This window comes from Geotrypetes seraphini, chromosome 15, assembly GCF_902459505.1.
Source record: "Geotrypetes seraphini chromosome 15, aGeoSer1.1, whole genome shotgun sequence".
NCBI classification, from domain to species: Eukaryota; Metazoa; Chordata; class Amphibia; order Gymnophiona; family Dermophiidae; genus Geotrypetes; species Geotrypetes seraphini.
Window position 1 is genome coordinate 22,885,955 of NC_047098.1, and position 26,536 is coordinate 22,912,490.

At 44.6% G+C, this 26,536-nt stretch overlaps 1 protein-coding gene across 4 annotated transcripts in view; it reads right to left on the reverse strand.

Annotated features, from left to right (window-relative positions):
- The window catches only part of LOC117348908 (tyrosine-protein phosphatase non-receptor type 11-like), a 131,680-nt gene that overhangs the window by 24,593 nt on the left and 80,551 nt on the right, over positions 1-26,536 (reverse strand). For all 4 annotated transcript variants that reach the window (XM_033921546.1, XM_033921544.1, XM_033921547.1 and 1 more), the window contains exons 3-10: positions 24,411-24,605; positions 14,545-14,737; positions 11,803-11,922; positions 7,488-7,601; positions 4,520-4,616; positions 2,847-2,926; positions 2,528-2,683; positions 829-960 (exon numbers count right to left, since the gene is read on the reverse strand). In XM_033921546.1, the coding sequence (XP_033777437.1) occupies positions 829-960; positions 2,528-2,683; positions 2,847-2,926; positions 4,520-4,616; positions 7,488-7,601; positions 11,803-11,922; positions 14,545-14,737; positions 24,411-24,605 (1,087 nt within the window). The remainder of the gene's footprint in view (positions 1-828; positions 961-2,527; positions 2,684-2,846; positions 2,927-4,519; positions 4,617-7,487; positions 7,602-11,802; positions 11,923-14,544; positions 14,738-24,410; positions 24,606-26,536) is intronic.

Sequence of the window (26,536 nt, forward strand, 5' to 3'; positions counted from 1 at the left end):
CATTGTGGGGTAAAGACCTAGATCAACTGCTTTCGCCCACTACTTATGAGGAATTCAGAAAATGTCTAAAAACTCACCTGTTCCTAAAATATCTAGACAACTGACCCACTCATCTTCTTTCTCCTCCATAGTGATTCCTCTGTCTTATTAATCTCTTTCTCCTCAACAACACATTTCCGGTCCTATTAACTCTCCTCTTCCCCCCTCTTAAATTCAATCAATTTGTACCTCGCTTAATCTATTGTAAACCGCATAGAACTTAACGGTATTGTGGTATATAAACTGTTATTATTATTATTAAAAGTTTTGCAGTTTCTGTAGATTAATATTTTCATCCAACATGTGGCAAGTGCAAACCTTTACTGCACTATATTCAAAAGGCCCCAGTATTTTTTTGTTTTTCTTTCTGAGTTTTTTTCATGGCTTTGGACAGAAGTTGTCAAATTCAGGCCCCTCCCCCACCCCGGGTCAGATATTCAACCAGATCTGGATTTTAGAGTAAGGAAATGGTACAAAGTAATCTGTTCTTAATACTCAACAGGGCAGGTGTAAGCAAATCTATCTGACTATTCGGTATGAGGACCCTGAAAAACAGGCCGGGTTGGGGGGGAGGGCGGGCTTGAAGAGAGAGTTTGGAAACCTCTGCTTGGGTAATGTAAGCATTTCTTAATAAAGGGAGTCTCTGGAACGCCAGCCAGGCATTCAGGCACTGGACATGTTGGAACTTTTGAGGCATATGGATAGTAGGGAGTGAGGAGTCTTTTGGTGAGGTGGTGCACATGAGGGAGAAGAGAGAAGGCAGAGAAAAAGCAAGAAGATGTCAGTCACCTTGTCTAGCCGGGACATCTCCAGCTCTCGCAGGATGTAGTCCTGGGCCGGATGCTCAACCATACTCCGTATAAAAACATTGCCATATTCCTTGCTGGAGGTTTCATCTGGCCAGTATCGAATGCACTTGTTCTGAAGGGAGAGAAAAGGTCTGTGAGTGCTTGCTGGGCGAGGGGTTACCAGATTTTATGATCGTAAAATCCAGACCCATGGCCTCACCCCCCCAGTTCCACCCAGCCCCGCCCCACCCCCAACCTCTTCTCGTGCTCAGAGCCGTGTCGGGAGTGCCTCTGAGCATGCGCAGATGTGATACAATGACATCACAGACATGCATACGACATCACCACGTTGCATCCATCCACGCATGCGCAGATGCCTTCCCGACGCGGTCCCGGACAAAGTGTCGGGTTTTGAAAAGCCATCTGGATGCCTGGACAGTCCTCTAAAAAGAGAACATGTCCAGGTAAATCTGGAGGTCTAGCTAGGGGGAGTGATGTGACTTACAGTCTCCATAGTGTTAATGAAGGGATCCATCCAGATCAGGAGCAGCTGTCTGTATCTAGGCTGCCTCCCTGTCCAGTTAAACATACAGCCAAAGTTGGAGCAGGGCACATCCCATAGACCGGGAGTGCTCAATATTCATTCCCATGGTCTACAACCCAGTCAGGGTTTCCACAATGACTTATGCATGAGATCCCTTTGCATACAATGGAGGCAGTGCATGCAAATAAATATCATGATATTCACTGAGGAAATCCTGAAAACCCAACTGGGTTGCGGACCTCAAGGACCAACACTGAGCATCCCTGCCATAGACTACGAGTGTTGATATCCTCTCCAACTTGTCAGAAACTCTATACCAGGGTCTCTTACCTAGCAGTACCCACACCCATCAAACAGGGTGCAGAGCAGGGGGTGTCAGGTCAAAAGCGCGCCGGGACAAAGGCACGCGCAGACAATTGAGCGCAGTGTGGAAGTGCTGTTTTTAGGACTCTGACGGGGGGGCATGGGGGGGGAACCCCCCCACTTTACTTAATAGATCACACCGCGTTGTGGGGGGTTGTAACCCCCCACATTTTACTGAAAACTTCACTTTTTCCCTGTTTTTTAGGGAAAAAGTTAAGTTTACAGTAAAATGTGGAGGGTTACAACCCCCCAAACCCCCCACAACGCCGGCGCGATCTCTATTAAGTAAACTGGGGGGGCTCCCCAACAAAACCCCCCGTCGGAGCCCCTAAAAACTGTAATTTTCTTCAGCGCGCGCCTCCGTCTTGCGCTCAGTTGTCGGCGCGCGCTTTTGTCTTTCGCGGGGTTGTCTATGAACCGAGCAGGGTCTTGAAATCTGAAGCAATTTCTAGAAGCCTTTCAGACAGAGTGAAGGCAGTTATTAGGACAGTCATTGGTAGTATAATTTTAGCGACACGAAAGCAGTTAGCATTGTTAGCGGATAACAGTTAGCGATATACGTAGCTGTCAGCAGTCACTAGTGGACACATGATTTAGGAAGGGGATTTCATTGATCAGTTGAAGGGGTGTAGGAACCAAGAAAAAGTTAAGAGCCCCTAAACCTATGCAAACCTGCCTCTGGGCACACCACTTAGAATGTGGGTGCATTTCCAGATCAGGTGAGGGAATCCATGGAGCAACTTTACCGCACCGACTGATCAGAACAGCCCTGGCCTAGAAGTGAAGCACTCACCCTCCCTCGCTCCACTTCTTTGGTTGTCATGACGATAACACGTGTGTTCTCCTGGTAGATCATGGCCCAGAAATCCTTGACCGTGTTTAGCAGGCAGCCCTGGGTGGCTATGTACACTTTCACTGGCTCGGAGCTTTTCCCATCTTCCAGGCAGCTCTGCAGGATGGAAAAGCAAAGCTGGGAAATGGAAGGAGACTTGCATGAGCCCCATCACCACAATCATACTTCAGAGTGGGACTCATTCTAGGATACCCCCATGCACCTAATGGAAACCCCAGAACCAAGAATTCTATAAGGAAACAAAATTCCCTGTCCTTACCTTGATATAGTTTGCATTGATGTAGTCTGACCCTGGCACGTCCTTATCCCCATCATGCAACATGACCCGACTGGTATCAACTACAGAGAAAGAAATTCCACCAGTGAGCCTGACCCTTCCAGTTCCTAGAGAAATGCTCCCTTTGTACTGATCTAGAACCCTATGAACCATTTCAATAACCTGAATCAAACACCAGGTTTCTTTCTCTGAGTTATGTGTTATCTGAGCCTTTTTATAAACTCAGAATCCTGTACTACCTCTCTGAGGACTACATTGTGTAGATCTGGGACTCCGGTTTCTTTCCTGTGAATGATAAGCTCTAACTACGGTTCCTTTTCCTCAGGGAACCAAGTTGGGCCAGAGAATCGCTAAAAAGAGCTGTTTATTCCTAGAAAAGCTGTGCTCTGCATAACACTCTGGGCTCTGATCAGCGATGTTCCAAATCGTACTTGGCACACCTAAATGCAACTATAATGGATGAGAAGCTTAAAGTGGCTCCCTGAAGGAAGCTGTCCATCATGGAAATCCCTGGGCATCAGTGTCAAATTCAGCTTAAAGCCGTCAGATAAGCTTGGAGAGTAAAATCTTTATTATCTAACAAGCCTATCCCTCCCTTACCCCCATCCAGAACAAAGCTGTGTTGGCAGCATCTATTGTATAAGTTAATCTCATGTATAAGCCAAGGACATTTTGGGGAATAAAAAGATGAGGCTCCCCACCAGCATTTTCTCCCTCCCCTGATCCAGCATCCCTTTCTCTCTCCCCTCCCCATCCAGGCCCAACACTGCACCCTCTCTCTATACACTTCTTTCTATCCTTCTCTCTCATTATCCAACATCAATCTCTCTCTCACCCTCCTCCTCCTCCACCCAAGTTTGTGGTCCAGCATTTTTCTTTCTCCTCCCTCTGCCAGCCAGAGGTTTGTCATCTCAATCTCACCCCCTACCCCACCTCCTCGTAGTGCAATGATACACCTAGGCTGCCTATAGACTGCTCCCTGTGACCCATCCAGCCCTCTTTGACTCAACTTCCTGCATGCAAATTCCAGGAACACCCCTGACCTCCCGTGCTTCTCCCATGTCCATGCCCCCTTTTCAGATCCACGTGGACAAAGATGCATGCATAAATTCCAATAATTGATTGTTAATGGCCAATTATTGGGGTTAATTGGCTTGTTAGCAATTAAATTGTGCGCACAAGCCCAGATTTGCCATGTGCAATTCCGAACACTATATATAGAATTAGGAAAGGGGGGGGTTATTGTTTTCATGCACACATGGGTCAGCATAAATTAGATAGAATATGGGGGTGATTAATTTTTGAGCCGTTATAGAGAATGACCCATAGAAAAGACGTTTTTTCCCCCTAAGGCAGGGATGTCAAAGTCCCTCCTCGAGGGCCGCAATCCAGTTGGGTTTTCAGGATTTCCACAATGAATATGCATGAGATCTATTAGCATACAATGAAAGCAGTGCATGCAAATAAATCTCATGACTGGACTGCAGCCCTCGAGGAGGGACTTTGACACCCCTACCCCAAGGCATTTGAAGTCAGCATCCTCTCTGTTCCAGTAAGGACGGAGAACTAATAGAGCCTGGGCAAGACAACCAGAAGATACAGAGAGGAGGATTTGAGTTTGACGCCTGTTGGTCCTATACTGTCATCTGACTTACAGGGGAGGATGTTCTTGTAGCGGTTCTTGGTCTTATTCTCCAACCTCTGGCCTTCTCTTCGTGGGTATAGGAGTTTACATTCCTGCTGTTGCAGCATCTGTGCACAAGAGAGTGAAAGTGCCTGATGGGTCATTATGCTGTCTTTCTACGGTACCACCAAAGAAGCAGGACACTTTAGGTACACATTTCAAATCGTTTAAAATCGTCCCCTGCCCCTTTCCAACACCCCTTGCCGCACGCACCCCTCTTCCCCATACCTCTTCAATTTTCCAGGTGCGAGCAGCATCTCGAACTTGCTGCCTGCGTCATGTCGACTCTCCCTCCGACATCACTTCCTAAGTACAGGACCCGGAAGTGACATCAGAGAGAGCCAACGCCGATGCGGGCAGCAAGTTTGTGATACTGCTCATGCTGGGAAAATTAAAGAGGTATGAGGGAAGGAAAGGGGCACATGTGAGCGGCAAGGGGGACTGGGAAGGAGCCGGGGGGGGGGGGGGTGAGGAGGAAGGGTGCCGGCACCCATGGTGGTCCGCCCCCCTGTCCCTCCCTTATTACGTCACTGTCTGTGAGAATCTAATGCCTGCTACTTCTTTTTGATGCATGCATGATAGTACCTGCAACTTTTTGGGACGTAACAGGAGGTGATGGTTATGCGCATAGGTCCAAGCAGAAGACAGGTTATCTGTGCATTTATAAGAAGGTTGGTCTGTGCACAGACATTGGCATTTTAATCATTTTATGCACATTAATTCCTCCGTTTATGAAACTGCAATAGCAGCTTCTAGCGCGGGGAGCCGCGCTGAATGGCCTGCGCTGCTCCCGACGCTCATTGAGTTCGGGAGCAGTGCGAGCCATTCAGTGCAGCTCCCTGAGCTAGAAACTGCTATTGCAGTTTCGTAAAAGAGGGGGGTAGGTTTTTGTGGTGCCACTATTTCCCCACACGTGGAAAACAAAGATGAAAATGTTATAATTCCCTTGTCTCTCTCTATGGCACAGCCCTACCTCGAATACTGTGTGCAATTGTGGTCGCCGTATCTCAAGAAAGATAGAGTGGCATTAGAAACAGTACAGAGAAGGGCGACAAAAATGATAAAAGGGATGGGATGACTTCCTATGAGGAAAGGCTAAAGCGGCTAGGGCTCTTCAGCTTGGAGAAGAGACGGCTCAGGGGTGATATGACAGAGGTCTATAAAATACTGAGTGGAATGGAAAAGGTAGATGTGAATCGCTTGTTTACTTTCCAAAAACACTAGGACTAGGGGGCATGTGATGAAGCTACTAAATAGTAGATTTAAAACAAAACTGGAGAACATATTTCTTCTCAAATAGTATAAGTAAAGTCTGGAATTCGTTGCTGGAGAATGTGGTGAAATCAATTAGCTTACCTGGGTTTAAAAAAGGTTTGGATAATTTCCTAAAAGAGAAGTCCATAGGCCATTATTGAGATTGCTTGGGGAAATTCACTGCTTATTCCTAGATAAGCAGCATAAAATCTGTTTTACTACTTGGGATCTAGCTAGACACATGGGACCTGGGTTGGTCACTGTTGGAAACTGGACTTGATGGACCTTCGGTCTGTCCCACTCTGGCAGCTCTTATGTGAGCCAAGTATAGGACAATCAAGCCACTGTGATATCACTGATGAGGTTGGCTCTCTAGCATTGGTGGAATGAGGCATTACGACATCACAGTCTCAGCTCTGGAATGTTGCTGCTCTTTGGGTTTCTGCCTGGTACTTGTGACCTGGGTTGGCCACTGTTGGAAACAGGATACTGGGCTTGATGGACCTTCAGTCTGACCCAGCATGACAACTCTTATGTTCTTAATGGGTGCTGACACTTTCTTTTTGCTCATCTAATGCCCACATTACTAGTTGCCCTCAGTGCAGAATGCAGAACCATATAAGAACATACGAAACGCCTTCACCGCATCAGACCGAGGTCCATCCAGTCCGGTGATCCGCACACGCGGTGGCCCATTTAGGTACTCCTTTATGGAGCCCCGGATTTACCGCATCCCCCAATGTAATTTGCAAGAAGGTATGCATCCAACTTGCGCTTGAAACCCAGAACAGTAGTCTCCGCCACAATCTCCTCCGGGAGAGCATTTCAAGCGCCCACCACTCGTTGTGTGAAACCATGTCCGCATGCATCTGGTGTGCTTGCCTTGATTAGCGCACAAATTCTGTGCACGTCAGATTTGTATATAATTACCATAGCTTACTGTGTTGGCAGCTAAAAGTTTTATGTTACATGCACGTTAGACTCTATGTCCTCGGCCATCAGTACGCAGCTCTACAGCGCACATTGATCCTTTAGATTGAAAGCTTGCTGAGGACAGGAAAATACCTAGTCTAGTACTCCCCTGAAATTTGCGGGGGGTTAGGTTCTCGCAAAAAGTGAAAAACCGCGAAAAATGGATGTGGCACAAAAATGCCCTCCCTGCTTTATTTTTGGCTGCTGCCATTGGTCGCCGCCGGCTGGAAGGCTCCATCGCATGTGCGCGCTCTACCGCTGCAACTGCTACCGATCTCTTCTATCTCTCCCCCTTCCCCAATCTCCCTCACAGCAGCTGCGCTGGAAGTAGTAGGTGCCGCTGCAGCAGCTGGCGGGCCAGATTCCACGGTGCGAGGGGTGGTGTGGGGGGAGGGCAGATGAGCACCGGCACTGGCCACTGGGAACCATGTCAACTGAGTCGCCTCCCACACGGACACAAGCTGCTGCTTCTCTTCACGGGTCCTTCACCTGAGCGCCGGCCCTTCTCGAAAGCAGCAGGAAGAAGAAGAAAAACCCCGCAAATGACTGAGGGCGCGAACGCTGAACCACGAATTCGTATATCGAACATAGCTCATCTTGAGCTAAATCTGAAAAGAGAGTGCGCTAAATCCAAAATCCCCTTTTTGCAGAGTCAGAAATGCTGAAAGGAAAAATAAACACAGTTCGTGAGCCGATCTCATTCTACAGCTTACCTCAAACTCTTCCCAGAACCCCTGTTTGGCTTTTTCGCTGTTATCTGCCGTCTTGTTCAACTCCTTTACCCGAGTGTCAATGCTCGCAGCGTTGATCCTTGTAGCATTGAAGGGCTGGAAAACATCACAAGAAGGATCACATTAGAGCTGGGCAGAATGTTGACGTACGACGGCTTAAGAGACTGGCACTGGGTGAAAAAGCTGGACGAGCAGGCCCAAGATCAATGTCTACGCCTATGTCTCTTAACCTTTTCCTATCGTGTGTCCCGGATGACGGGACATTCCAAAAAAAATGTCGTTGCCATCGTATGTCCCATGGCATGGGACATACAGTACACCTTCTACATATCATTTGTCCCATCTATTGGGCCATTGTGTTTACAATAGCCGTAAATGATAACGGTGAATAATACAAAACTTTGCTAAAATAATTACGATTGGAACCAGCGTAACGTAAAATTTATTACGATAGGAAAAGGTTAAACTGTTGGCTCTGGCACTGAGGAAATGTTTTTCATGGCGCACTAAACGGTCCAATGTTTTCCGCAGCACATTATAACTGAAATTATGTTTAAATAATTTTTTATTGAGTCAAAAACCAAACCAATACAGCAGACGCTGAAATCATACAGGACTCGAATGTTTCGTTTTTCAAGAAACAAGTTACAAGACAAACTCAGGAGTCCCAGGAACAGAAAACTGAACCCACACAAAAACTAAAATATAAACTCAATACCTTAGTCCATATCAAGACCAAAACTGAAAACCCCATCAGCAATTCAAAATATGACTCCTTGCCAACAGAGTCATAGTATTCCAGAATGACTCCCAGGTCACCTGGAAATATAAGCCCTTGGTGGAGGAATAGTCAGAGATGCCACGGCGTTATAACTGAAATTATAAAATTGCAAAACCAACAAAAAATAAAATTGGAGAGTTATTTATTTAAAATTCTTTAAGCTACATATGGGTAAATGTAACAACGGAGAAACTAAAGTAAATAGAATAGAATTGCTTATCAATGCGATAGATGTGCTTGTTTTTGAGTGCAAATTAACTCAAAAGGCGGCTCAATAGTCGACAAGCAAACACGCATTTCATCATTTACCATCTGCAGTCGTTACTCTTTTTTTTTTTTTTTAATTTAGTTTCTGTCAGAGCTGAAAATCCAAGTTTACAAAGATAAGATCCAAATGGTAACAAAGCTTTGTTGCTCAAGTCAGGATAACTACTGCATAAAAAATAAAACTAGAATTATTTTTCAAGGGCCAATCATGTCAAAGAATGATGCTCGTCTGGGCGGTTGTATCCTTATGCACACAGACGCACACAGACTTTTTCATGCACGATGTACGTTATTCTATTCTAGTGTTTACTTAAGAAGAGAAATTTTAAAAAAATTTTAAAATTCTGGAATCTCTCATGGCACACCCAGAATCTCTTTGGGGCACACCACTGTGCTGTGGCACACAATTTGAGAGATACTGGTCAAGACCATCATCTTTTCTGTGTTGCACTATTAAGAGTAATAAAGATAAAAAGGAATTGGCTAACTCACCTGATCCTTGGGGAGAAAAAGTCTAAAGAGATGGGGCAATTCTACAGATTGATAAATAAATAATGGACATCAGTATGAGCTCTTCGTACATAAACGAGCATAGACCTCTGGCTCAGGCGATATCTCAAGAGGTGACCAGCACCAGACCACAGTCTAATTGAGAATAGCCTCATACATCATGTAGTCCATATGTGTCTAAAAATGCAAACTGCATTATACAACCTCCCAAAACTGGATAGACTTTTTTTCACCAAGGAAAAGGGGTTTAAATGGGCAACACATACATACTGTCCCTAAGTACACACCTTGTGAAAAAAACATATACACACAACAATAAATGTAATAAATATAATAAATACTATAAATATGTATATAAAAGAATATGTGTGGTGTAACAGTGTCTATGTGTAAAGTGCGAATGAAAGAAATAAATACATAAATACTTAATAAATAATTAATAAATAAATAATCGTGCAAAATACAAGGTGCTTCATAAAATACAAAGTGTGTGGCTAAAATACAACCTAAAGTGCAAATGCAACCTATAGCACCATGATGAAAAATACCTGGTCAATAAATATCACAAAAATATGTATAAAAATATATATAAAGTGCAAAGCATATGACAAAAATAGAACATAAGGTGCAAATGCCTATAGCACCATAATGAAAAATACCTGGTCAATGAATATCACAAAAATATATATAAAGTGCAAAAAATATGGCAAGAATGGAACATAAAGTGCAAATGCAGTCTATAGCACCAGAAAAACACTTGTACATATAAAGAAGAATATAAATATAAATATAAAGTGCTGATGCAGATCCTACCATTTAGAATGCAAGTGCAATTTCTCACTAACTATAAGTTATAAGCACCATAAACACACACTCACACGCACCAAGCAAAAAATAGTAAATGATAAATGCTTGACTAGCAAATGCTAGACATTCACACGTGTACCACACAAATACACAAGTACACTCACTCATACACCGGCTCAAATGGAGCCCAATCAAACAATATCACCACTCGACAGAGCTCCGTTTCGCCACTTCGTCAGGAGCGGAGACGGGTTTAGATAGATATATGTATATAAAGTAAATAAAGAGCCCGACAAAAACTGTTAGGAATGTCGTTGAAAAAAAGTCTATCCAGTTTTGGGAGGTTGTATAATGCAGTTTGCATTTTTAGACACATATGGACTACCTGATGTATGAGGCTATTCTCAATTAGACTGTGGTCTGGTGCTGGTCACCTCTTGAGATATCGCCTGAGCCAGAGGTCTATGCTCGTTTATGTACGAAGGGCTCATACTGATGTCCATTATTTATTTATCAATCTGTAGAATTGCCCCATCTCTTTAGACTTTTTCTCCCCAAGGATCAGGTGAGTTAGCCAATTCCTTTTTATCTTTATTACTCTTTGGATTTTATTGGCTACGATCCAGTTAGGGTTTCTTACTAGCACTATTAAGAGAACACCATCGGTTGCCAATTGATGCAAGATTTGAATTTAAAAGCTTGCTTTTTATTTTTAAAATTTTTTATGGGTTATGTCCAGATTGTTTGATGGATTTGATAACAATATATCACTCAACTATTGCTGTTTGGTGATTCCATCTTTTAAAAATTGTAGATTGCTCTCCTCTAGGAAGAGAACACTCTTGGGAAGAGCTGCAGAGTTTTGGAATTCTCTGCCCAGTGAAATAAGAAACTTGTCTAATATTGGTCTTTTTAGGAAAATGATAAAAACTTGTCCCCCTTCTCACCCTTTTACAAAACCATATCGTGGGGGTTTTTTGGGGTTTGTTTTTAGTTCGAAGATTCTATTAAATTTTAATATACAATAGCGCTGGCCACAGGGGTCATAGCTTTGACGCTCATGAACTGTATGAGCAACGGAGCTGTTACCGCTGTGGCCGGTGCTAAAAAACGCACTATGGTTTTGTAAAAGGGGGGGGGGGGGGGGGGGATGGTTATTTCAGATACATTTTTGATTAAGTAGGGTGGATATTATGATGTAATAATATGTATGTAATAGTTTGTAAATTTTTTGATATTGTATTATCTTTTATTGTAACCCGCTTGGAACTTTGTGGTTAAGCGGGATATAAAAATGGAAATTAAATTAAAATTACAGGGGGTGTCCTTCAGGTACTGACATTGTGGAGGGAGTGAGCAGTGTTATCCTACCAGTAGAGTGAGTGTGAGTGTATGTGTGTGTATATATGTTCAGAGAAAAATGCTGCCGTCCTTCCAGTACTGATATTGTGTGTGTGTCTGGGGCGGGGGGGGAAGGGGGTATTCTCCAGTACTGACACTGCTTATGTGCATGTGTGTGTATTAAGGGAGTGGGGTTGCTTCCAATGGTGACAATGCAATCCTCTCAATTCTGTTCTGCTGTACTAGGGAGAGGGGGGAATTCTGCATTGTAGGGTGTTTTTTTTTGTTCTGTTAGTACTGACCTGCTGGACACTGGACTATGTTAGAGGCTACCTCTTATTTTGATTTTAGAAAACTGTTAAAGACCCATCTGTTTGATAGGTTGACGCCTTAATACGTTCCGTGTTTTTACAAAAAAATCTCATGTTTTAACTGATCTATTCCAATTTTTTTTTGCTTATTTTACCTCTTATTTCTATTCACACTGTATGTATTAACTTTCCTTGTTGTAAACCGCTTTGAACTTTTTGGTATAGCGGTATATAAAAAAAATAAATTATTATTATTATTATTGTTAAGAGCGGAATTTACCTGTTTAAGATAAACCACTGCTCCAGATTTCTCCACCATAGGGCTCTTCTTGTAGTGCGCCACAAGTTCCGCAAGGGTATCAAAGCGCTCCCCGACACCAACGTCATACTTCCCATCCAGCTGCAGGCGGTTCAAGGTGGGTGGAAGAAAGGCGAGAAGAAAAAGGAGCAAACACGGGAGACAATGGGGAAAAAAATATGGATAGAATTAATTTTTTTGAGCAGAAAGAAGACGTGAGCAGCTGTGACCAAGCTGCCACTACGAGCTGTGTCCTCTTAGAACTGGTACTTATAGGATCCTGTATATCTGAGGGATGTGCATACAGCCATGTCACCTGAGCAGCCCACGGCAATGCCATTCAGGGGGGCTACACAGTGAAACACATGCATGGGCCCCCGCTGACCCATCGGAGGCACACACAACAGAACACGGCTGTCTTATTGGATGAGCCCTGCCTCGCTGGCCGTTTTCCTCTCGACATACATGAATGTCCCATGATGCATCAAGTGCACAACTAGGGAAGGCATTTGAAGCTGAGATGTCAAATAGCTTAATTAACTGGACTGCAGCCGTATGACCTTGCTCACATTCCCCCACCCTCCCTTTGCATCACTACACTCTGCTCATTGTCACAGTGCCCACTTAGACTCCCCTTAGTTCTACTATGGCGGCTATACCATAAACTGGCACCTCCATTCAAGCACGCTGTCAAGCACTGGGTGCCAATTCTACAGTGGAATCCATGAGCCAAAATGCCATTATAGAATACTAGCATAAGTCACCATGGGTGTGCTAGAGGAGACTTAGAGGGGACATGATAGAAACCTTCAAAATCATTAAGGGCATAGAGAGAGTAAATAATGACAGATTCTTCAAACTGAGAGGAGCCACAAGCACTAGGGGTCACTCGGAGAAATTGAAAGGGGACAGGTTTAGAACAAATGCTAGAAAATTCTTTTTTACGCAGAGGGTGGTAGACACATGGAACGCGCTTCCGGAGGAAGTGATAGGCCAGAACTCTGTACAGGGATTCAAGAAGGGATTGGATAGGTTCCTGGAGGATAAAGGGATAGAGGGGTACAGATAGAATTTGAGGTAGGTTATAGAAGTGGTCAGAAACCACTTCACAGGTCGCAGACCTGATGGGCCGCCGCGGGAGCGGACCGCTGGGCGAGATGGACCTCGGTCTGACCCAGTGGAGGCAACTTCTTATGTTCTTATGTTTAGGCGTGACTACATATATCATGCCAATGCAGGTATAAATGTGGGTGCACCTATCACCTTCTATTGTTCCACTTCAATGAGCATCTATATGCACAAGTGCACCTTCTATCACCTTAAATTCACTTCAAACTCACATTTTAGTCACTTCATATCGGAAGAATTTCACTTTTCACGTTCACGTGGAACACACGTCTAACTGTCTCACCCACATTCATTCACTCACTCACTTCTCACATGGAATACCTGCGACACAGTCTCATCTATATTTACATTTAGTCACCATTTTCAATGTCAGACTTTAATTTTTTTTTTGAAAAAAATAAAAATTATATATATATATATATATGCATATTTCATCTTAGGACCTCTGAGGAAGATGATAAGAGCTGAAACATGGCCCGTGTTCGGTCCGTACCCTCTTACCTTAAACTCCTCAAACTATGTGGATACAATTGATTATATCTACTATCTATTGTGTGATTCAATAAATCCAGCATCACAAATATCTACTCCGCAGTACTCCTCTCTTTGGATTTCTTGCGTGCAATATTTAACTGCAGATAGGTTGGTTGACTGTTCTTGTTTGGTCCATCAACCCTGTTTCCCTGAAAATAAGACCTATCCCAAAAATAAGCCCTAGCATGATTTTTAAAGATGTTTCTAATATAAGCCCCACCCCATAAATAAGCTCTAGTTAAGATCGACTCACGACCCCCCCCCCCCCCCCCGAAGGTCCCCTGACTCCATCCCTGACATTAGTGCTACCTGATTTGCCCCAAAAAATTGGACTCGTCAATTCAGCGATCCCCACTCCAGTGAGACCTGACATACCTCTACTCCGAGTCCTCCAAAACCAGCTGCCGTCACGTCTTGTTTTAGAGGCCTTGGAGCGGAGGTATGTCAGTCTCACGGTGGGAGGGTCAGTGGGGTTCTGCTGCACAAGAGGATGGGAGGGAGGGATAGAAAGATGCTGCACAAGGGGATGGGCGACAGGGGAGGAAAGATGCTGCACATGGGGGGAGGGAAAGGAAAGAGGAAGAATTGGGGTGGAGGAGAGGAAGGGAGAGATGACTTGTACATGAAAAAATAAAATAAGCCACCCCCTGAAAATAAGCCCTAATGCATTTTTTTGGAACCAAAATTAATATGACACTGTCTTATTTTCAGGGAAGCATGGTATATGACCTAAGTGACACACAAAACTGATAGTATTTCATATGTTACACACATCACATGAAGAGATACCCATGGCCTGCTCATATATAGGTACTCCCTGTAATGATATTCTACAGCACCTAGGCAATGCCTTATAGAATAGCGCTTAGGGCACAATAGAATGTAACGATCAATTATTGGTACCTTTGACATGCAATAAAGTGGAACTTTGTTTTGACACCAGTTTGTAGAATTACCGCCTCCATCTGACCCCCTCTCTATCCCCCACTTGCTCCATATTTTCCAAGATACTCATGAGTGTTTTTACAGCTGGCACTGGATCCATGTGCAGTTTCACAGTACCTGATAGCGGATCATCACATGAGTGACCCGGGGTTTGCGATCACCACTCTCTATCCTTTCCTCATTGGTCAGCACAGACAGTACAAAGTCCCCGGGTTTGCTTTGACTCTCCCGCACCAAGAAACTCCCTGGTTTTCCTTTCTCCGTCAGCAGTTTCTCTGCGTCTTTGCCCGAGAGTTGCCCATGGTACCACCTGAGGGAGAGAAATGAAGAATGAGACTCTACTGTGCCTCCCGGTGTCTCGTGTGCTGAACTCACACCCTGAGCCCAGACCCAATGAGCAGACTGGGAATCAGCTGTGGAATGGGACTTATTGGAACAACCTCTCCTCCTGCTCAATTTGGGTTTGTTAGAACTCATTATAAATAAAGGCAAACAAATATAGGGGTCGATATTTAAAATACCTATTCGGGTGCACTATCTGGTTAGCGTTGGTTCCGGGGCTGAAGTTGGGTGCCGCTGTTTCCCCACACGTTGAACACTACAAACAAAACGCCCTTGTATCGCTCTATGGTACAGCCCCAACCTCGAATACTGTGTGCGAGTCTGGTCGCCGTATCTCAAAAAAAGATAGAGCAGAATATCTAAGCACTGCAGATATTCACTGCCAAAGGCAGGATACCTAAGAAGGCATGTTAGACAACTCAAGAGGCAATCTTAGCTATGGCACCGACTATGGGCTGTACCCAGATAAATTCTGGAGCTGCCAATCGCTTGGATTCTCAAGTTGGTAAGAGAAAGTGTCTATGCCTTACTGAAAAAGGGGGCGGGGTGAAAAGTAGAATAACATTTAATGAATGCCAGAGATGGAATACTGTGAAGATTGAAGAAATTGTATGGCGGTCATTGGCTGGATTGTGTTCATCGCTTTTTCCGCCATAAAAGATTTCAGATGAAGATAAGTTGTTTGACCCTTGTTTCACTAGGTGGCAGCAATAGTCCAGACAGCTGAAACAGGCAGCTGCATCAATTCTACCTAATTAACCTGGGAGTTCCCCATCTGGCTAGTAGACTCTCTACCTGATAATCACAGGAAGAGAACAGGAAATACAGCCTAGAACCGTAAACCCAGGCATCCTAACTGGTAACAGTACTGGAAAGCAACAGCACTTTCATTAATGAAGTCCTAGGATTGTAAAACTGTTTAGATGAACCCAGCTCCAGAAAGGACAACATGGTAACCCACAGCTCAGTAATGCAATTTGTTAGACATCCTGAGGGGAGGGGGGAGGGGGGTCTGCTATCACGATTTGGGCAGATCAGCACACAATTCAGGCTGCTACAAGGGTATTACGCAACTTAGGAAACTTTCAGCCTTCTGCAATCCTCCAGCCACCTATACAATGGGAGGGATGTTATTGAATAAGAGTACCCTGGAAAGGGACTTGGGGGTAATGGTGGACATGACAATGAAGCCGTCGGCACAGTGTGCAGCGGCCGCTAAGAGAGCGAACAGAATGCTTGGTATAATCAAAAAGGGTATTACAGCCAGAACGAAAGAAATTATCCTGCCGTTGTATCGGGCGATAGTGCGCCCGCATTTGGAGTACTGCGTCCAATATTGGTCGCCGTACCTTAAGAAGGATATGGCGTTAGTCGAGAGGGTTCAGAGGAGAGCGACACGTTTGATAAAAGGTATGGAAAACCTGTCATATTCTGAGAGATTGGAGAAGCTGGGTCTCTTTTCCCTGGAGAAGAGGAGACTTAGAGGGGATATGATAGAGACTTATAGGATCACGAAGGGCATAGAGAGAGTAAAGAGGGACAGATTCTTCAAACTTTCTAATAATAAAAGAACAAGAGGGCATTCGGAAAAGTTGATAAGAGACAGATTCAAAACGAATGCTAGGAAGTTCTTCTTTACCCAACGTGTGGTGGACACCTGGAATGCGCTTCCAGAGGACGTAATAGGGCAGAGTACGGCACTGGGGTTCAAGAAAGGATTGGACAAATTCCTACTGGAAATGGGGATAGAGGGGTATAGATAGAAGATTAGTGCACAGGTCCTGGACCTGTTGGGCCGCCGCGTGAGCGGACTGCTGGGCACGATGGACCTCGGGTCTGACCCAGCAGAGGCATTTCTTATGTTCTAATACTTATTTTTATTTATTAACCGCCTTTTCATGAAGAGATTCGCCCAAACAGGTACTCTTGAGTGTTTTCCCTATCTGGCCGGGAAGGTTCATAATCTAACTGCGGCAGTGAGGATTAAGTGGCTTACCTAGAGTCACAAGAAATAAGCTGTGATTGAACTCACAACCTCATGGTGCTCAGGCAGCAGCTCTGTTCTAATCTAATCTAGTATTTCTGAGTCATGCTACGCCTAAACAGGTTCAAGGCCTTACAGAATGCATAGCTACATTATAGCCGTTTGAGGAGGGCTCTCTGCCGGTTGCATCTCTCTCTGCCTTTCTGAATGAAGTGTGAAAGTCATTTAAGCTTTGCTTTAACTTCACCCTGGTGCTATTTAAGAATCCTTTGCCCCCTGCTTTTTTTTTTTTTAATTCTATCTGTTTCGTCTCTGCTACCTCCACCGGCACGGCATCGCAGGCATCCACCAGTCTTTCTATGAAACAGTATTTCCTGATGTTGGCTTTTGATGTTTGCGCCAATGGTTGAGTTATTTAGCTGACAGGATCTATTGTTTTACTTGGATGGCAACTGCTCTTTGCCTTTCCCACAAGCTACCGCCCTAGGCATCCTCCTAGTCTGTCTAATAGTTAGGTCCGCAGCGGTTCAACTGCAAATAGAAAAAAAAAAAAACTAATTAGCAAAGATCAGAAACCAAAGTATCCAGAGCTAGTTGAAACAAACAACATCCACCTACATAAACCACAGAGAGGGAGTGAGGGAAAAGGTCAAAACTCACATCTGGCCGACACTACAACACACAGGGTTATTCCATCTTCTTGATCTTTCCATTTCTCTCTCTTTTATTCTCCTATTCCGATACTTTCACAGTAAAAGGGAGTTTCATGGCTAGAATGCCCCAGGAGGCATTGGAAACCATTGGCTATTGCCCCTTCCTTAGAGGGAGGGAAGGGGTGGTCTTCCTTATGCTCTTCACCACCCCTTCTTTGGGAAGTGGGGTAGTGGATACTGGGCCTCAGCCAGCCGAGGCCAAAGGGAAGCTCAAAATGGGACCAAGATCAGCCAAAGGGTTGGCAACAGGTAAGAATTAAAAGGGGGTGAGCCTAAAGGCCTCTTTCTCTTTCCTGCTGCCCAGCACCATGGACCAAGGAAAGGAAAGTCTGAACTCCCAGGGACTTCCTTATGTGGTTCTCTCTTAACAGGGTATTGCAGTTTTTGTCCCACAGTTCCTAGCCATGGTTCCTCACCTCCCTTACTTCCTCCTCTGCACTACATAATTGTACCCATCTTGGCTGACTGTACCATCCTTCGCCGATTCTGTTTGTACCATTTTTTCTCTCTGTTGTACCATATTTTCTCTCTGTTATACCATTTTTTTCTCTGATTGTAACATTGAACCATTTTCGCTGATTGTCCAGCCCTTCTTCGTTGTAAACCGCCTCGAACTACTATGGCTTTGGCGGTATATAAGAAATAAAATTATTATTATTCCAAGCCACAAGAGGAGCATCGGCAGTGGAGGCCACACAGGCCATCTCCATAACCCTTGCATGAATATGCGACATCATCGCGTCACACGCAAGCATGCTCGGGCGTGGATGGGGTGGAACAGGGCAGTGTGGGGGCCACATGTCTGGATTTTAGCGTTACAAAATCCAGTAACCTTATTACTGGTGCATCTGGCTCATTACCAACCACTCGGTTTCAAGTTCCAAGACCAGTGCTATATTGACAGGTGAATGCCAATGGGCTGTTTTTAATTTCATGCTCATACTTTGAGATGTTCAGCATGTTTGTACGTTGGATTTCTGTCAATACAGTCCATTCGTGGGATAATATTTTTGCTGAAGGCCCAGTTGGAACAGCAACATGCGCAGACTTGCTGAGAGTTTCACAGTGTGGTTGGCGGCTTTGGCATTCCCCTGGCTCAGGATAAGATGGAGGGTCCAACCATGATATTGTGTTTTATTATGGGCCATATCTTATTGCCTGGTTATACAAACCACTTTTGGACCTATTTGTCGGGAAGAAGCTTGTATATAAGTGCAGAGAATAGAACAGAATAATCGCACTGGCTCCCTATCAACCATAGAATAAGTTATAAACAGGTGCTCATCACATTTAAAGTTCTACATTTCAATGCTCCGCTATTTCTAGACCGAGTCATCATCCTGTATACTCCTTCCCACTCCTTACGATCTTGAACATCGATTCCCACAATAGGCAACGCCGTTTGAATGAGCGTGCCGTAAGGGTAGAGCAAGGCCTGCACGATTTCGGAATGTGGTCAGGACCCAAACACTGCAAACAGCGCCGGTGAGGGTCCGTGAGTGAAATCGCGCGTTGGCACTTGCTGCACTTTTTAAACCCGGTGATTGGCCGGGACATAGGCCGGAAAATCTCCGCCGCGAGGTCGAAACCTGTGGGCCTGAGCCACGTGGCCGGCCCGTTCGACCCGCCGGAGGAAATAATCTTTTTTTTTTTTTTTTTTTTAAACTGAAAAAGAAATGTACTGTTAACTGTAATTAAAAGAAAGCGAAAACGCGGACAAGGAAGGCAAATTTAACTGAATTCAGCTAGCGCATGATGAAGTTGAACTTCTCAGCTCCGCGGAAAGAAAAGAACTGAGGAGACACGCCCGGATCTCCGGGCGGGAAGGCACCGGCGCATGCGCGGTGCGGGCATCTAGAAACTTTTAAGTTTCTACAAGCAACACGTGCTTGTGAGACGTCCGTACCGGGGCTCTGTCTGATGACATCACCCACTAGTGAGAATACCTGCCTGCTTGTCCTGGGATAAACCTACTTACTATTCTATCTTTACGAATTATAAACACTAGATGTAGCACACTTTTCTCGGTCACCACTCTTCAAACTTGGAACCTATTACCAGCTCCGGTAAGAGAAAAAAAGACCCTCGAAAAGTTTAAATCAAAATTAAAAAGTACCTTGTACAGGGATGCCTTTAATTAATTTGCCTTTTTAGCTCAGTTACCATTTCCATTTGAAGTAGGCAAGCACTGGTCTAATATAACTCCTCCTGTTTTATTCTTATTTGTTCTCTTTCCTATATCAAATTGTAGTTCCTCCCCGATCTCCCGTTTATGGAATGTATGTCTGTCCACCCCAAAAACAGTCTCCCCATATTTAAAATTTTTATTGTTCATCGCTTTGTAATCCCTGAAAAAAGCAATTTTTATCAAGTAGAAAATAAACTAGGCACAGAGCTCGACTCCAGCACAATGGCGTTGCGTTTGCCAGCTGCTGGCTGGGGGGAGCCGTGGAAACAGCAAGAAAGGCGATGCAATCCCTCAGAGGACATCTGAGCTTTGTGCGTAGGGCGATACGCATGAGCTGGGTTTTCCTCAAAAGATGGCAAGGGCTACTGCTGGGATTCGAAGTCTCCATCACGTCATTGAAATCATCAGGGAGGAACCGGGGCTCCTTCTTCAAGTTTATTTAAATTCTTTGATTTACTCGCATACTCCAAATCCAATGTGATTTACATAAGTTTAAAGTTGGGTTAAAATAAAAGACAAACAAACATAACAATTAATACTAATTACAATAATACATTTAGGGAAAGGAGGCCGATAACAATTGGCTTAAGTACAATTCTAAAAAAAAAGAAATAAATAAAAAAAAGGAAGGTCTAGCGACACAAAAGGTTGATGGAGTACACTGGTATTTCCATATGGCAGACACCTCTTTATCAAGCAGGGATCTGGACAAACTCAGTTTTAGAGTCCACTGTCAGGGCTCCTGGTGCACAGCTGAATGACCAAATGACTAGAGAGAGAAGAGAGTCACAAAGAACGTCCAGGGCAATTCTGTTATTGGGCATGTGCAGTAATGTGTGCCTTGCATATGTAAATACTGGAAAAAAAATTGGCACTTCCTTCACATAAATGCGCTACATGTTATTCTGTAATGGAGCATATGAGGGTTTTAGAATGTAAATGCAAGGGAGCCATATGGGTGGGCGGAGCATGGGAGGGGCATAGGCATGGCTCCACCTTACACATGCCTTAGCACAGGGGTAGGGAACTCCGGTCCTCGAGAGCCGTATTCCAGTCGGGTTTTCAGGATTTCCCCAATGAATATGCATTGAAAGCAGTGCATGCAAATAGATCTCATGCATATTCATTGGGGAAATCCTGAAAACCCGACTGGAATACGGCTCTCGAGGACCGGAGTTCCCTACCCCTGCCTTAGCAGGTAAATGCAAGGGAGCTGTATAAGTAGGCAGAGCATGGGAGGGATATGGGTATGTCTCTACCTTATGCATGTAACTTATAGAATAGTATAAGTTATATGGGCCACTTGCCACACTCAATTCACTCCTGCCATTGACCTGGTATAAGTGGACATGCCAAAATGTAGGAACACTGATGCTGACTCACATTTGTATTCTATGGTGGAATCTTGGTGCCTAGATGTCATTATAGAATTAGTGCCCAGTGTGCAGCATTGAGGTACCTACATTGTGGCACCCAGTTATATAATTGACACCATAATGTTTTTGGAACTATTCCCGATAGTGATGACACTCACAGTCTGAGGGGAGAAGGTGGTACTCTGGTGTGATATTCTGAGGGTGGCAGACAAGTCCTGAAATGCAGCCTGGTTATGGACCTGCTCAGAATCTGCTTGGCATTGCTTAACCTTGAACATGATGATATGGGCACAGCATGTGCCGGGAGCTAATAATAGGACTGCTGACCCACTCTCTCTCTCATTTAAAGTGGTCTCATTTCAAGAAGCTTGCCCAGCAAATGAAGGAGAAAGACACCAGTGTTGAACATCCTTTGGTGACTTGGGAGAGAGCGGCATGGGAGTTGCTGAATGCATCAGCATCCCAGGAAGAGTGGAAGCAGAGGAATCGAGGGCACCAGCTCAGAACAGTGCAAGAAAGAGCACGAGTGGCTTCATTTTGCAAGCTGAAGGGTTAATAATGATGACGACAGTCTAGTCGCGTATGACAGGATTCTTTGCTAAGGTGTTAGGCTGCAGAGGTTTGGGCAAGAACTTCATTATTCTGTGCCTGTTTAAGGGATAGGCAAAGCAGGTTGAGTCCCAGGGGTGACAGAACTCACCCAATACCACATGAAATTGTGGCACAATTGCGGCATGCCTTGTCACTTGCGAGTTGTATGGGATATGAGGCAACACTATTTAGGTATGGCTTTTTCATGCATTTATCGGTGCACTTAGGACTAGCTAGTTGGTAGCAATGCTTAGGAATGGGAGAACCTTAACGGCTGTTGATGAGAGAGGGAAAACTGGTTATAAAGGGAGGCAAATTGATGGTAAGAGCGCAAAAGTCCGCAAACCAGGAAGGCGAAGGGATGGACTTAAACTTACATTTCAGCTTCTTTGATGTCTTGTCTGGTAAGCCATCTACCAAACTTATTTGACTCACTTCAAGCTATCAATAAATAACCTGAACAAAAATTCCACTCAGAACAGGCTGTACAATCCAATGGGAATTCTGAGCGCACTCTAAATTTGAGGGAATTGCGCTGGATGTTTCAGTTGCAAACCATGGCCCCATCCGGGCTAAATGAAGCCTCAGATTGGATGGCCCAAGTAGACTGCTGAGGTAATCAGGGGCCTTTTGTTTTGAATTTTCCCTCTGGGTCGATATGGTTGCTAGGAAACTTAATGTGACGCTGGGGGAGGGATCTATTTAACGCTCTGAACAAACGCCGCAGCCATCTTTTTTGATAGCCAGCAGCAGTAAGAATATGGTTGAGGATTACCCTTATCTTTTGGTGAGTGAAGTATGAAGAATATTCTTCTGTTTTAGAGATATTGTATGTAGTTATGAATACTGAGTTGAATAACTTATTGTGTGTGTATTGCTTTATAGTTCCCCCGACCTTGAAAAAGAGTTCCGAAACGCGTCGGGAAGGGGAACCGATAAGGATTTAAGATAAGTGATACACTTTTAAATCTATATCTAAATTATAAATAAGCTATAACTAAGCTATAAATTATTAATAAGTTATAAATAAAGGGAAAAGAAAATAAGAAAAAAATTAAAAATATAAATTTAGTACTTTCCATTTGTGGGGAATAATGAAGAATCCCGAACACCGCTGACTCGTTTTGAGGAAGTGGAATCAGAATTCCCATTGGATTGTACAGCCTGTTCTGAGTGGAATTTTTGTTCAGGTTATTTATTGTCTGGTAAGCAACATGCTGGTATGTGTAGCCATTAAGCCAAGGGGGGTGGGGTTATTATGGTAATGCAAGAAGTTGGGTCTTTACGGACCCTGTTCACATCAGTCTTTATGGTGACAAATAAGGCCATTGGGACAAGCAATGCTCCTTCTGCAAAGGGGTAGTATCAGAGGCAGGATAGGGGGGATGTGGGTCACCATCCAGAAGAACATGAAGGAATTTGTGTTACGTATGTTAAACTGCTGGGATAAGTAGGAGGCTTCCCTGTATCACTATATCAAGAGCCTGTTATGACTTATTCTCTGTGTAGGTGCAACATCAGAGAGGGCGGTGTGGATTGAGAGTCACTCTTTCATCCAGCAAGCCAGCTGGCAAATATGCAACAGAGGATACAGACAATGCCTGGGCTTAGTGCCGAGAGGAACGTGGTAGTTTGGCATAGGAAGAGAGGTATGCATTGGTACCATGATGGAAAGTTGATGGAGTGGCACACGTGACCAGAAATTGTCATCATTCATTTGGGAGAAAATGATGCCAGTAAGGCGTCGATGATAACATTAATAGGTCAACATAATTTTGGGAACAGATCTAGGGCACCTGGCCACCATAGAAGTGAGATAGACAAAAAAGCATGGGACGAACACAGAGCATCTCTAGCACCCATTACTGTAATGAATGTATAATGAGTGTGACTATTGGGCAGACCGGATGGACCATTCAGATCTTTATCTGCTGTCATTTACTATGTTACTATGTAAAGAGTGGTATATCAAAAATAGCAATAAACAAGTTATATCATATTACCTAGTGAGAGCTAATGCAAAGAGAGAGTGACCGTGGCCCTTCTTTGCAAAAACTTAATTTAAGTACAAAATTCGGAAGCAGTGGCGTAGCGAGGGTGAGGTGCCCCTCCCCCACCCTCCCCATCCACTCCTTCCCCGACCCCTCTTGCCGCGCTCACGCGCTCCTTCCCCTGTACCTCTTTACCGTTTGCGGCGCAAGCAGCAAACCCAACCTGCTGTTCGCACCGGCGTCGGCTCTTCCTCCGACATCACTTCCTAGGCGCTGGTCCAGGAAGTGACATCGGAAGAAGAGCTGACGCTGACGCGAGCAGCAGGTTGGGGTTGCCCTCTTGCGTCGCAAACATGAACGAGGAAAGGGGTGCGAATGGACGTGCATGCAGTAATGGGGGAGGGCAGAGCGGAGGACTGGTGCCAATACCCCCACCAAGGCGGCGCCCCATCATTCTGTTGTATGTGGGAGGAGGAAGTCTGGGGGCAGGGGTTAAAGGACAAAATATCCAGACAAGAAGAGGGAGAAGAGTCACTCTTTTGGTGGTTATTCCATAAGTGGGCAGCATCTTTGAGGTGCCTCAATACCATGCAATCAGAAGCTATCCCAGTATCAGTGTGCTTTATATTTACTATTGACCTGATGTAACTATGGGGACCTAAATGCAGCAAAAGTGTGAATAACGCACTGTTTTCTGTCAGTCGCATGCTTAAGTAGCAAGCTCGCTTATCCACGCGATCGTGTTGAGCACGAGTGATGGCGATTTTTGTCCTCGAGCCGTCTCCGTGCAGGACTCACCGTTCCGACGTGGGGTCCTGGCAGTTCAGGGGAAACTTGAGTTGGATTTCCTCGCCGTTCTTCTCACGCAGAAGGCCCTGCTGCTCTGTGTAGTACTGTACCAACTCCGCTAGTGTGGCAAACTTCTCCCCCCCGTAGAGGTCATAGAAGTCCCCTGTGTTCTGGATCTTAATGTGCGTCACCTCGTCACCTCTCCTAGGAAAAAGAGACAAGGCGTGGGGAGGTAAACCAGGGAACTGCACAAGGCAAACATTTCCCCCCCCTCCTCGTTTTTTATCACCAGCCGCCGCAGTAAAAGTTCTAACGCTCTTAGGAAAATTCTATGAGCGTCAGAGCTTTTACCGCGGTGGTCAGTGAAAGAAACTTGTTTCTGTTTTTCCATAGATTCATTTGAAAAAATGTTTTAAAATATGCATTAGGACATTTTAATATGCACTAATTAAACTGAAGTAGCACACATTAATATTTTGCAGGCACTTTAACAAATTGAAGGGCCATTTTAATAAGCTACACAAAGAAATTAAGAATACTTAACTCATTTACTCTCTTTTTTTTAATGTCATTTTTGGCCTATGCAATTAATTTCATTTATTAAGGCAAGATTCATTTACCGTAGCTTATTCCTGTGGCAAAACTCACTAAGTCCACGGGTTTTGGCACAGGAATAAGCTACAGTAAACGAATCTTGCCTTGGGGAATGAAATTAATTGCACAGGTCAAAACTGATAAAAACTGGATTGAAAGAGTTTCAGAAAACGGATCTTCAAATGGGCTTAGTGCGTCCTTATGCAGGTCTCTTTCCGGTGTCAGGTCAAAAGCGCGCCGGGACAAAGGCGCGCGCAGACAATTGAGCGCGGAGGCGCGTGCCGAAGAAAATTACTGTTTTTAGGGGCTCCGACGGGGGAGTGGGGAACCCCCCACTTTACTTAATACAGATCGTGCCGTGTTGTGGGGGGTTTGGGGGGCTGTAACCCCCCACATTTTACTGAAAACTTCACTTTTTCCCTGTTTTTAGGGAAAAAGTTAAGTTTCCAGTAAAATGTGGGAGGTTACAACACCCCAAACCCCCCACAACACCGCCGCGATCTGTATTAAGTAAAGTGGGGGGGGGCTCCCCAACAAACCCCCCGTCGGAGCCCCTAAAAACAGTAATTTTCTTTGGCGCGCGCCTTTGTCTTCCGCGATTATGTCTATGAACCCTCTTTCCTGCACACTAAGCTCATTGCCTTTTTTATTTTTGACCATGCACCGTTAGCATTACCATACAGCCATTAAAAAATTACCATAGGAACACTTTTTGCTTCCTATTTAGAAGTGGTAACTAAGGATCCTCTGTGTTATGCCTGCATTATTAAGTTAGGTCAAGAATGTGCTACCTCCAGCCCTGAAATATCCCTCCCAAAAACAATAGCCATGCTAAAGCAGAACGTTTTAAGCACACATTGGCGCCCAACACGGCTTAGTTAAAGGGCCCCGGAATGTGAACATAAGAAAAGCCATACTGGGTCAGACCAATAGTCCAGTATCCTGTTTCCACACTGGCAAATCCAGGTCACAAGTACTTGGCAAAAAAACCCAACTACTAGCAACATTCCGGAACCCCCAAGACTAGCGAGATTATAGAACCTCAAAGAGTGGCAACATTCCATTCTACTGATCCCAGGGCAAGCACTGGCTTCCCCCATGTCTGTCTCAATACACATCCCTAGTAAGGGTTCTGAAGGGTTGGGGGCAGGTCCACCATAACTGGCAGTAAGGGACACACTACCTCCCTAACAAATGAAGACTTTAGAAATAAGATGTACCGGACCTCTCATACTTTTTGGAACCTCAGGGTTGAAAGAGGACCATGGGATCAGACTTCACATCAACAGAACCTAAGTTCAAGGGTTGCAACTGCTCACATAAGCAGGGAGTTTAAAGTTTAACATATTAACTCTAATGATCCATGCATTAAGGGGCTATGGGTGGAGTTACCTGGCCAAAAAACTTAGAGGTCTCTATTAAGCTGCTGTAAGTGCAAGCCACATACTTACTGCAGCTTAAAATAGTTTACTGTGGAACACACTCATGCATCCTACAGTAATTGTGTGATCTAAGTGTGTGGTGTAGGGGTTAGAGCTACG